Genomic DNA, 12,368 nt, shown 5'->3' on the forward strand with positions numbered 1-12,368 from the left:
TCTCCTGTGACAGAATTCAAACACGGGTCCCAGAACATTAGCTAAGTTTTTGGATTCATAGTCCAGTGATAATACCACCAAACCATCACCTCCCCTTTAATGTTTAACAACACGCCACACAAAAGATCCAAAAACAAAGCTGGCAAGTTCAACTAGTGATAGACACTGTCAGGTACCTGCTACAACAGCATTCGATCCATTATTAGGGATTAATTGTGCTACAAATGTTCTTTAACTGTTAAGTTTGAATCTCCAGCACCCTAATTAAAAATGTAGCACAGTTGGGGTCATGGCTTAAAAAATCGTTTATATTTAAAAGAAAGACATTTATTGTAAATATGTATTTAATTAAAAATAATTTGTCTTTTGTGTGTGCAGTTGTACAGAGACATTTAGTTTTAAAAGGCTCCTCCTTTTGGGAGTTCACATGTATTAAAACCTATTAGATTAAGATCTACACAGCATGTTGATTGAGTAAGGAAGATCAATGTATTACTTAATTGAATGATCAAGTAATCCAATGATACCTAAAGAAGAGCATGAAGAAGATTAAATTGTGCTGTAAAACAGAACTTTTTTACGCTCTGTTGTTGTGAATCACCAGCTTGCTGCTTTTTCAGCACCCCCGGATTACCTGCAAAGCCAAAGAACAGTAACATAGGTGTTTCTTTCCTGTCTAGTAGGAAGGCTCAGCTTTCCATCTAGAAATGTGGAAACAGTCAAGTATGCATTGATGAATCAAGATGTGGAGATGCCAGCATTGGACCGGGATGGGCACAGTAAGAAGTCTCACAACGCCAGGTTAAAATCCAACAGGTTTAATTGGTATCACAAGCTTTTGGAGCACTGCTCCTTCAACAGGTGAGTCATGAGGGTGAAAGAGCACAGTCCTGAAAGCTTGTGATACCTGCAAATAAACCTGTTGGATTTTAACCTGGTATTGTGAGTCTTCTTGATGAATTAAACAGTGACGTGCATTTTTATCTTTCTATGGTTACTGATTGGTGATGAAGGAGTAAGATATTCACTGGAGAGGAAAGGGAGAAAGCCAAGAGTCAGAGTTTAAAAAGATCTGTTTTAAGATGGGAATAATGTCTGTTTGTGTGGCTCCCTCTCCTTCCAATTATTTAGCTGATGAGGACCATAATAACAAATTGGGGATCCATTTAACATTGGCCAATTGCATCTTCATGCAAGTGTGCCTGTTGAGACGTGCAATCGTCTGTAATCTGTAATGGCCTTGTTTCTGCTCTGTACTTATTAGAAGGAGGACTGCTTTGATTCTTTGAGATGTTTGTTGATTCTTACTTGAAAAAAAACGTATGTTCTAGTGTTTACTGACATTTTTCTCTCAGCGGCTGTAATTAGCAACTCCATCCTGTTTTTTCACAAACTCCGCCTGAGGCCTGTGTTTCTTCAATTAAGAGATGTTCTTATGTTCTTAGTATCAATTCAGTTCCCTCTTAACTCCAAAATACTTGTCTTCAATAAAACTGAAAATCAGTCATTAAATGCCGGAAATCTAATTAAATAAAGACTGCTGCAAATGTATAGCATACTTGTCAAAATTTGGATAAGTTGGATTAAAATTTCAAATTGATATCCGTCATGAGAATTTCCCTTCAATATAAATTTTATCAATAAAGCAATGTACCTGAGTCTTTGTGGCTAAATTTTTGTCATATGCCTCACACATTAATTAGGGATTAATGATCAATCAACTAACATACCTTTGTTGAAAATCTAATACCTTTGCTAATTCTTTCAGGTGATTCCTGAATGAATTGATAGATACACAGAATGAAGAAATAACAAAAGCATTCCTTTTTGAAACATTCATGCAAATCTGAATCTGTTTTGAATTGTATTTGTATTTTAAATCCTCTGAATTTTTTGCTTTGCTTTGAATGTAGAATTTAGCATTGCTGGGAATCATAAATAGCTATTGGTATCACAGGACATAATTAAATGAAATAGCTGTAACAAGATAGCATCATACGCATTGAACTCTAATGTACTGTGCTGTGAAGTGGAAGGTACCAGTGTTGTCCCGTAGCAAAGCTTTTCCATTGTACAGGTAGGAACAGTAGATCATTCAGCCCATTATGCTACTGAGTTCGATTGTGGCCAATTTGCTGCTCAACTCCATTTATCTGCCTTAACTACATAATCCTTGACACCGTTACCCAAAAGAAATCTCTCAGCCTCAAATGTAAAAGGACCAGTTGTCCCAGAAATCATAGAATCCCTATAATGCAGGGGAGGCCATTCAGCCCATCAAGTCTGCAGCGATTTTCCAACAGAGCATCCCACCCAAGCTCGCCGACTCCCCCCCATCATTCACGTAACCCCACACATGTACCCCACTAATTCCCCCTATAATGGCACACTAAGGGGCAATCTTTTAGCATGACCCAAGGCTGGAATTGAACCCTGATGCTGTGAGGCAGCAGGGCTAGCCACTGTATCCCTATTTGTTTGAAACAAAGGGTGGGATTTTCCTTCCCATCGATGGGATCTCTTGGCCCTTCTGAAGCAAACCCCATACAACTGAAACTTAGCTTCCTCTTCTTTATAATCCAGATCCTTTGTGATAAAAGCCCCTGTTCCACTAGTTTTTATGATTATTTATTTCACCTGTCTGCTAGCTTTAAGTGATCTGTGCTTGGTCTCCCAAATCTCTTTGCTTCTGTAGAGTACTTAGCTGTTCACCATTTTAAAACAACCTGATTTATTTTTCTTTGACCCCCACTGAACTCCATCTGCTATAACTTTAACCAGTCACAGTTTCTCACAGTCCAATGGGGCTACTGGAAAGTAACCAGCGAGATTCCTTGCTACTTCTTCTCTTAAAGTTTATTTATTAGTCATGCAGGCTTACATTAACGTTGCAATCAATTACTGTGAAAACCCCCTAGTCACCACACTCCGGGTACATAGAGAGAGAATTTAGCATAGTCAATGCACCTAACCAGCATGTCTTTTGGAGTGTGGGAAGAAACTGGAGCACTCAGAGAAAACCTAATCAGACGCAGGGAGAACATGCTATCGCCACGCAGACCGTGACCCAAGCCAGGAATCGAACCCTAGTCCCTGGTGCTGTGAGGCAGCAATGCTAACCACTGTGCCACCATGTCTCTTCCCATATGATTACTCCTCTTTGGCCGTTTTAATGCCCATTATGGTCTCCAGGGATTAAATTCAATTTTTTTTTACTATTGAAAAAATGCAATTGATGTGTTTCACATTTTCAAATTATGGCAATTACACTATTTCAGTTGTCAAACAACAGTTGTCTAACACTCCGATGAAAGGCCATCCAGACTCAAAACGCTGACTCAATTCTCTGTCCACAGATGCTGTCAGACCTGCTGAGATTTTCCAGCATTTTCTATTTTTGTTTCACATTCCAGCATCCGCAGTAATTTTATATGATTAGAATTGTCTAACACAGCTGCCTGTTCATTTTGTTTCCCTTGTTTCACATGCTGATAAGATCTGAAGGCGAAGTATCACTTGCCTCTTCATGGAGTGCATCAAAATCCATGAATTTATCAGCAGTTTCTGAATATTTTTCTGAAACTAGTTGCTCCTATTTGTTGACCAAAGTAGTTCTCCCATCTGCCCTTTCAGGATGACGTTAACAATCTTGTGGCATTGTGAAGAACAATGCCTCAACAAATTTCACCAGAATTGATTATCTTGTCATTTTTTTCACTGCTGCTTTTGGGACCTTGCTGTGCGCAAGTTAGTTGCCATATTTCCCTATATTGCAATAGTAACTCCACTTCTCAAGTAATTCATTGACTGTAAACAATTTGGGCTGACCTGAGATCAAAAAAGCTGTAATATATATCTAAGTTCTTTCTGGGATGGGTTTTGTTTGTGAGTGGCATTTTTTGGCTCCATTTATACCTTGTATGGCTGGAAAAATCTCAACCTGTGAACACCAATGTGAAAAGTCACCAGGATTTTCTGTGCAGGGTTTACCATCCAATAAATCATTTACAAAATTGACAAATTCATTTCCAGTGTATGTTGGAAGGAAGAAGACAAGGTTAATGTGACATATTAGGGCCATGTCTATGGTCCAAGAATATTTTCTATAATTGAGAAAGGAGTTACATTTGATCATAGAGTGAATGTTTGGTTGAACTCAGGTCAACTTTGTCTTGTGCCGGGGATTCTTGAATAAATCTCATTGGCCTCCTGTGTTGATAGCCTGGTTGATCTCTACAACTCATTCAGTCCAGTCTTTTGGCATCAGACTCAGTTAACTTTTCACTTAGTCTGGATCAAGTGGTTATAGAAGGTACCTAATCATAAGAGAGGTTGTGTGTTCTTTCCACCACAGCTAGGTGATTCTCATGGTGGAAAGTCACTTTTTTCTTTCACTACACTGCAATATTGATGTAGTTTCCCTTTGATAGAAGCATGTCTTGCCAATTTTATGCTTTATTTGCATAGGCTTTCCATTCATTCTGTTATTCCATTTATAATGTAGGTCCATCTTGAATCTCTCTTCCACCTCCAGTGGTGCTGTTGTTTCTCTTGGTTTCAGTTGCCTCCTTTTCCATGTGATGATGGGATTGTGCTGTTCTCGTTTTGTCCTGTGGGTTGCTCTGCTTTTCACTCTGATCTTTCCTTTTGTCTCCTGTATCTTTTCCATTGCTGGCTGTGCTCTGCAACACTAGTGCGGCACGGTGGCACAGTCAGTTAGCGCTGCTGCCTCTCAGTGCCAGGGACCCAAGTTCAATTCTGGCCTGTGTGGAGTTTGCACATTCTCTCATGGCTACATGCGTTTCCTCTGGGTGCTTCGGTTTCCTCCCACAGTCCAAAGATATGTGGGCTAGGTTGATTGGCCATGCTAAATTGACCGTAGTGTGGGATTACAGGAATAGGGCCTGGATGGGATTGTGGTTGGTATAGACTCAATGGGCTGAATGGCCTCTTCTGTACTGGAAGGATACTATGACTCTTTATTCCTGGAGGATTCTTCAGGGATATCTTGATCCACCTTTTAAATGTTGACAATATGACTACATTAGTGAGGCTGTATAATTATTTGTGCAAGTTAATGTTTCGTTGCAATTGTTTTCCTGGAAAACTTTAATTAATAAATTGGTTTGAAAAATCTTTCTGACAGTTCATAGAATACCTTTGCTTCAAGAGGCCATTCAGCCCATCGAATCCATACCAACTCTCCAACAGAAGATCCTACCAAGGACCCGCATCTCTGTGACCCTACTAAATTACATACTTACCCCACTAAGCCTCCTAATCTGTATATCTTGGGACACTAAAGGCAATTCTTTTAGCATGGCGAATCAACCTAATCCGCACTGTGGGAGGAAACCGGAGCACCCGGAAGAAACCCACAGGGAGAATGTGCAAACTCCACACAGACAGTCATCCAAGGGCGGAGTTGAACCCAGGTCCCTGATGCTTTGAGGCAGCAGTGCTAACTGTGCTGCCCAGTTAGAATATTGCTACGTCATTTGCTCTTTTCTGCTGGAGTCGAGTCTCATTTTCTTTTATGGTCTTGTCATTTTACTGTAAGCTTATTGGACTTGCAGTTTTCAAAACACTTTGTTCTGTCTTTCCCGGAAAGAGTCCTTTAGGGGAATGCTGATGACAAATCCATTATGTGCTTTGCCACTATATGTAATGTGCAAATGATACTCAGAATCCCAGCAAAGATGGTTCTTTGCCAGGACTAATTCCTGCTCTCGACATATCTTTGAGGAATCGGATGACACCCTGATGACAGCCTGCTGACTGACATCCTTAATTATTTGTTGATTCTTCAACGGTAAAATAGGTTTAATCAGAGAGTTCAGTTCCTGAGAGTCCCCAGTGATATTGAACTGGGAATCTACAGAGCTGGTACGACGGGTGGCAGATTTATTTCTCGTCTTTAAGGCTTTTTGTCATTGTTAATATTTTCAAAGTCTTTGGAAATGTCCTTTCGCCTCCAAACAAATAAAAATCTGAAATATGAACTTGTTTTTCACATACTCAAACTTACTAAGTTAAAGTTTATTTATTAGTCACAAGTAGGCTTACATTAACACTTCAATGAAGTTACTGTGAAAATCCCTACTGTGAAGATTCCCATTCTGAAGCTACTTAATTGTCAAGCCCAGCAACATTTATAAAGCTGACTTTTATCTTGAAGATGTAAAACAAAAAAGTATTTGAAAATAATTAAAGAGGATTGGGGCAAGATGCAGCAGCTTTCGCAATCCCTTGCTGTGTAAAGCAGTGAATATTTCAACTGTGCCAGATTAACATTGGGAATTTTTTTTTTCAGGACAGCTGTTGCCCATTGTTACAACATTCATTTCTATAATAGTACATTTTACAATTACTTGTTTTGGAAGATTGTTTTGAAAGGGATCACATCCTGATGCCGTTGGATGCCATTTCATGTTTGTGGATTTGGTTAACCAAAATAGCTAACAGTGAATTCAAATAGATTTCATGATAGGGTTTTGCCTCTGAGCACAGCGACAATGAGGCTAATATGGTGTTTAATACACAATATAGCCAGGAATTTGTAGTCAGTGATGAAGTGATGGCACTCATCATTGACCTCAAAGAAAATTGCCCGCAAAGATCTCGCCACCTCAGTGAAATGAACTTCCCTTTTTCTGATGTGAGTTTAAACCTGGCACCAAATCAAAGGATTTTCAGGCATCCAGTAATATCAGGGTAAACAGCCAATAACATTGAAGTATTCTCATAGACAGCAAACCGGGGAGTAAAACCAAAAAATCCTTAATGTTTTAGAGATGTTGAAAGAAGTGATCAGGATATTCACATACAAATAAGGTAGAAGCTACAACTTCATCAGCAAACTTAAAAAAAATGGACTGTGGAAATGGTTTGTCTTGTATTCATCAGGAAGAATACCCTATTTCAAAGGGAGGCAACTTTTTATGCTGGTTGGTTGGCAAGTTGGCTCTGCTTAGTTGAGGTGTTGTCCCCCATTCTTTTTATTAATTCAACAAAGGCACAATGCCCAGACAATTTCAACTGCAATAAGTCATCACCCTTTTCTCATGCAGTATAAATTTCTCCTAGGTCCTTGAAATTTAGCTTTCTTGCATCTGTCCTGATGAATAAAGGCTCAAAGGCTTTGACAGCATTTTTCTTTTTTTCTACAATATTTGAACTCTATACTACCAGAATGACTAAACCATAAAAAGTTGTATTAAAAATATGTGGCATTTCTTGTAATGGAGAAATTTGACTTTCAGCAAATACAAAATTACTCTTTTCAAGGTCAGTGTGGTTGTGTAACTGTAATCCTGAACATAGTACATCATTACAAACCAGTTGTACCTCAATCAGCAAGATACAACTCCTTCAAGAGCTTTTATAGCAGTAAGAATAGTGTAGGAGTGAGACTGGTTTCTGTCTCCTTAAGCCTAGGATCTGAACTCAAATGTATTGTAGCCCAATTCAAGTCAGCTAATTCAGCACAAACGAGGTATCTAATATGGGACCTCTGTTTCGTGGGGATGGATGTCACACTGGCCAATGCATTTATCAACCATCATTAGAAGCAATTGATACTCATGTGAATTAACATTACTTAAGAATTCTACATTCTAAAATGTTCATTCAATTTATTTTTCTTAAGATACAATGTAAAATAAAGCATCCTCTATTGGTCAATCAGTAAGAAGGATGCTTTCATAACACAGCACAGTGGTTAGCACTGCTGCCTCTCAGCGCCAGGGACCCGGGTTCAGTTCCAGCCTCAGGTGACTGTCTGTCTGGTGTTTGCACATTCTCTCTGTGTCTGCAAGGGTTTCCTCCGGGTGCCCAAGTTCCTTCCCACAGTCCAAAGAAGTGCAGGTTAAGTGGATTAAGGCCATCCTAAGCTGCCCTTAATGCCAGGGCAATTAGCAGAGTAAATAAGTGGTATTACGGGGATAGGCCCAAGGTGGGATTGTAGTCGGTGCAGGCTCGATGGGCCGAATGGCTTCCTTTTGCATAGGCGCATCCTTTGATTCTATGAACTTCGCTATGCAAATACGTTGGAGAGTTATGTACCATTTCTTACTTCTGTCTGAATGGTAGGTAAATCACATGGAGTACCGATACCTTTAGCAAGGCAATGTTAAGGGGTTCATTTAATTACTTTGTGATTGAGAATCAAGTGGTGCAATATGCCCAAATATATTTTGGTAGATTTTTGACTATAAAAAGAAAATAGCAGAAGAACATTAGGACTAGGAGCAGGAGTGGGCCAACTGGCTCCTCGAGCCTGCTCCGCCATTCAATAAAATCATGGCTGATCTTTTTGTGGACTCAGCTCCACTTACCTGCCCGCTCATTATAACCCTTAATTCCTTTACTGTTCAAAAATTTATCTATCCTTGCCTTAAGAAAACTAGATTGCTGGCCAGTATGTGTATCTAAATTGTTATTGGTCTCTACTAAATAAAGTGTAATGGTGATCATAATCATAATCTTATCCCACACAACAAATATGGTTAGTTGACAAATGTGTTTTCTAAATCCTGGCCATTTATGAAAATGTCCAAAATGTTACTCGGGTGTGTTTATCTCAGAGTCAAAACTTCAATGTTTCTAAAGTTGACATAATTGACACAAAGTCATATGTTATTAGCAATCTAAAGTTATTATTTAGGTCACAGATTTCAACAAAATTAAGTGTGTGTAAATTAGCTTGAAATGGTGAAGAATATTTAATGCACCCTAACCAATTCTTCTTCTCTTCCTCAACTTCAAAGGAGGGATAATCCATTTATTTGGATATAATCTATGCTTCTGTTTTAAAAAAAGGCTAAGGGGAAAAAGGATTAAATGTTCATACGATAATATTGTTTGCAGAAATTTATAAGCTATTTTGTTCAAAGGATCTAGATTATAAGGGCTTGTATATGATAGCAGGTTCCTGATGTAATAAGGCTTTCTGTCCTTTTTTTTTCAGATGGTATTCACAGTGTTACAGCCCAGTGTACACTGCAGGTCACTATTGTTACTGATGAAATGCTGAGCAACAGCATCACCTTACGCCTGGAGAACATGTCCCAAGAGAGGTTTCTCTCTCCACTCCTTTCTTTATTTGTTGAGGGAGTGGCTGCCATATTATCTGCAATGAAAGAGGACATTGTGATATTCAACATACAGAATGACACAGACGTAAGGGCCACTATCTTGAACGTCAGTCTGTCTGTCTTGTTACCTGGCGGGGTCCAAAACCAATTTTTTTCTTCCGAGGACTTGCAGGAGCAGATTTACCTCAACCGCACTCTTCTGACAGCCATCTCCACGCAAAGGGTACTCCCATTTGACGACAACATTTGCCTCCGGGAACCTTGTGAGAATTACATGAAATGTGTTTCAGTCTTGAAGTTTGATAGCTCCGCCCCGTTCATCACCTCGGATACAATCTTGTTTCGTCCCATCCATCCGATAAATGGTTTAAGGTGCAGGTGCCCAGTAGGATTCACGGGAGACTATTGCGAAACAGAAATTGACCTTTGTTACTCCAACCCCTGTGGAAACAATGGGATTTGTCGAAGTAGGGAAGGAGGATATACCTGTGAGTGCCATGAAGACTACACAGGTGAGTTTTGAATCTGGTGTCGTTTTACCTATCAGTCTAAGATAGTGAAACACGTGAAAACATATTAAAAAGTCTCACAACACCAGGTTGAAGACCAACAGGTTTATTTGGAATTAATTTCCAAATAAGTTTCCAAATAAATCTGTTGGATTTTAGCCTGGTGTTGTGAGACTTCTTAGTGTGCCCACTCCAGCCCAAAGCCGGCATCTCCATATCATAAAAACATATTGAGCAGGATTTTACAGCTTCGCTTGAACAAGACCCATTTGAGGTCAACGGACACTTCCGTTGTCCACCCCTCACCCCCTATGATTCCATGGCGATTGGGTTGGGCGACTATGTTTAAATGGAAAGCAGTTTGTTTTGTGTGACATTTTCACAACTACTTTTCCCTCAAATTTATTCACGTGATGTGAGCACCAATGACAGGGGGTTTTGTGCGCAGTGAGTAGCGTCCCTACCTCTGGGCCAGAAGATGCGGGTTCAAGTCCCATCTCAGGACTTGACAGTCATAGAAAGTATGCCAGCAGGGCGGTTATCAGCCTGAAAATCCCTCCTTAATGGCAGGAGGATTTCCTGGTCAGCCATTATGCATGAGACAATGATAAGCACTGCGGTACTTTGCCAAGCGTAACATGGACTAATGCAATAGAAGTTCATGGTCAACAACACCCTCTTGGATACCTGAAAGAGGAAGAGGAGGTTAGCATCAATGGCAAGGCCAGCATTTATTGTCCATCCCTAATTATCCTTGAGAAGGTGGTGATAAACCTCCTTCTTGGAACTGCCATAATTCCATGTAGTGAAGGTGATTCCACAGTGATTCCAGGATTTTGATTGAGTGACAATGAAGCAGTGACGATTTCCAAGACAGGATGGTGTGGGTCTTGGAGGGGAACTTGCAGATCGTGGAGTCCACATGCATGTGATGCCCCTGTTCTTCTGGGTGGGTTTGGTTGATGCTGCCAAAGGAGCCTTGGTAAATTGATGCAGTGTATCTTGCAGCTCTGTTGTGCTGTTGGGAGGAAGTTATGATGTCCTTTGCTTTAGCCCCACAGTTTCATTGGTGAAGTCATTGTCATTTACCTGACAGTTTTCATTTATGTTCAACACACTTTTAAGTATAACATTTTGGGTCAAATAATATTTGGTGTTCACTCAATAGCTACTTTGCTGATATCCTTCCAATTTTATAATAACATGTCAATGCAAAAACTCAATTACAGTGAAAATCAGAAAATGATAGGTCACAAACCTGAAACATTAATTCTTTTTTTCTCGCAAATACTGCCAGACTGACTATCTCCAGCATGTTTTCTTTTTATTTCATATTTCCAGCATCTGCAGCATTTTGCTTTTAAACGTAAGTAAGAACTGATCAGCTTAAAATCAGGTCTTTATTCTTACAGTAAAGTATGGCGTGAGTTTTCTGGCCGTTCATGTCAGCAGGATTCTCCAGTGCCACCAGCAGCGTACCCCTTCTCCTGTGGTTTCCTGGTGGCATGGGGTGACATCAATGGGAAATCCCACTGACAGCAGCAGGACTGGAGAATCCTGGCACCAACAAACAACATGTTACTTCCCGCCGCTGTGGAACACGTGGCTGGGACACCGAAGAACCTCACCCAATGTGTCTGCGTGACAACCTTTCTTTAAAAAATTGTTATGTTGGTTCATTACCCATTAGCTGCAGTGTGCACAATTAGGGAAGATGATGGCCCAGTGGCATTATCACTAGGCTACTAACCCAGAAACTCAGCTAATGTTCTGAGGACCCGGGTTCGAATCCTACACAGCAGATGGTGGAATTTGGAATTCAATAAAAATATCTGGAATTAAGAATGGCCATGAACCTATTCTCAATTGTCAGGAAAAACCCATCTGGTTCACTAATGTCCTTTAGGGAAGGAAGTCTGCTGTCCTTACCTGGTCTGGCCTACATGTGACTCCAGACCCGCAGCAGTGTGGTTGATTCTCAACTGCCCGATGGCAACTAGGGATGAGTAATAAATGCTGGCAAGCCAGTGATGCCCATGTCCCACAAATGAATTTTAAAAAATGAGAAGTTTCCTATATTTGATTTGCTAAGGTAGTTCTACATTTTCCTTTTGTCGATACATATTGCAACACTTGGGTGAGGTGAGGTCAATTGCGAACTTACAAACTGGTTTATTTTGCACGTAAATTGTGAATGAACAGAAAAAAAAGTTTTCACTGTGAGGATTAACTCTTTCCTATCACGGTCTTTAGCATCAAAGTTAGAAGTTATGATAACTTTATTCTTTGAGATGGCCCACCCCATATTGCAAGGCAGAATGGCAGAACTAACATCTGAAAGTGAGACTCTCTGTGCCACACTGACATCTGTGGAATGTGCAAAAGATCCCCCCCCCCTCTATTGTCTCATTGACACAAATAACCATTTTAATCCACTTCTCATCCAAGATCCAAACATATTTCTTAGCCAAACTGGGTTTCAGTGCATCTGGGCTTATTGCTAATGGGATAAAAATGTCTAGTGGAATTTTTGAAAATCTACCTTTTGTAACCTGAACATAATTTTATGTGAGAAACATTGTACATTTGAAGCATAAAACGCTTCCGGGCTGAATAGATAAAATCTTGAAGCATTAGATTGCAGATTGATACTGGGATATGTTACAGTTTTTAACGTTTAAAAATGCCATGTGCTTACTTAATTTCTTGCTGAAGGTTACCTCAGGCAAAGAACCATTGGCTAAGCAAACACAGCAGATATAAT

General features: G+C 39.9%; 1 protein-coding gene across 3 annotated transcripts in view; it reads left to right on the forward strand.

Moving 5' to 3' along the window:
• celsr2 (cadherin, EGF LAG seven-pass G-type receptor 2) overlaps positions 1-12,368 on the forward strand; it is a 309,225-nt gene that overhangs the window by 96,988 nt on the left and 199,869 nt on the right. For all 3 annotated transcript variants that reach the window (XM_080210022.1, XM_080210025.1, XM_080210024.1), the window contains exon 2: positions 8,969-9,607. In XM_080210022.1, the coding sequence (XP_080066148.1) occupies positions 8,969-9,607 (639 nt within the window). The remainder of the gene's footprint in view (positions 1-8,968; positions 9,608-12,368) is intronic.

This window comes from Carcharhinus amblyrhynchos, chromosome 22 (genome assembly GCF_965287045.1).
Source record: "Carcharhinus amblyrhynchos chromosome 22, sCarAmb.v2.hapA, whole genome shotgun sequence".
NCBI lineage: Eukaryota > Metazoa > Chordata > Chondrichthyes > Carcharhiniformes > Carcharhinidae > Carcharhinus > Carcharhinus amblyrhynchos.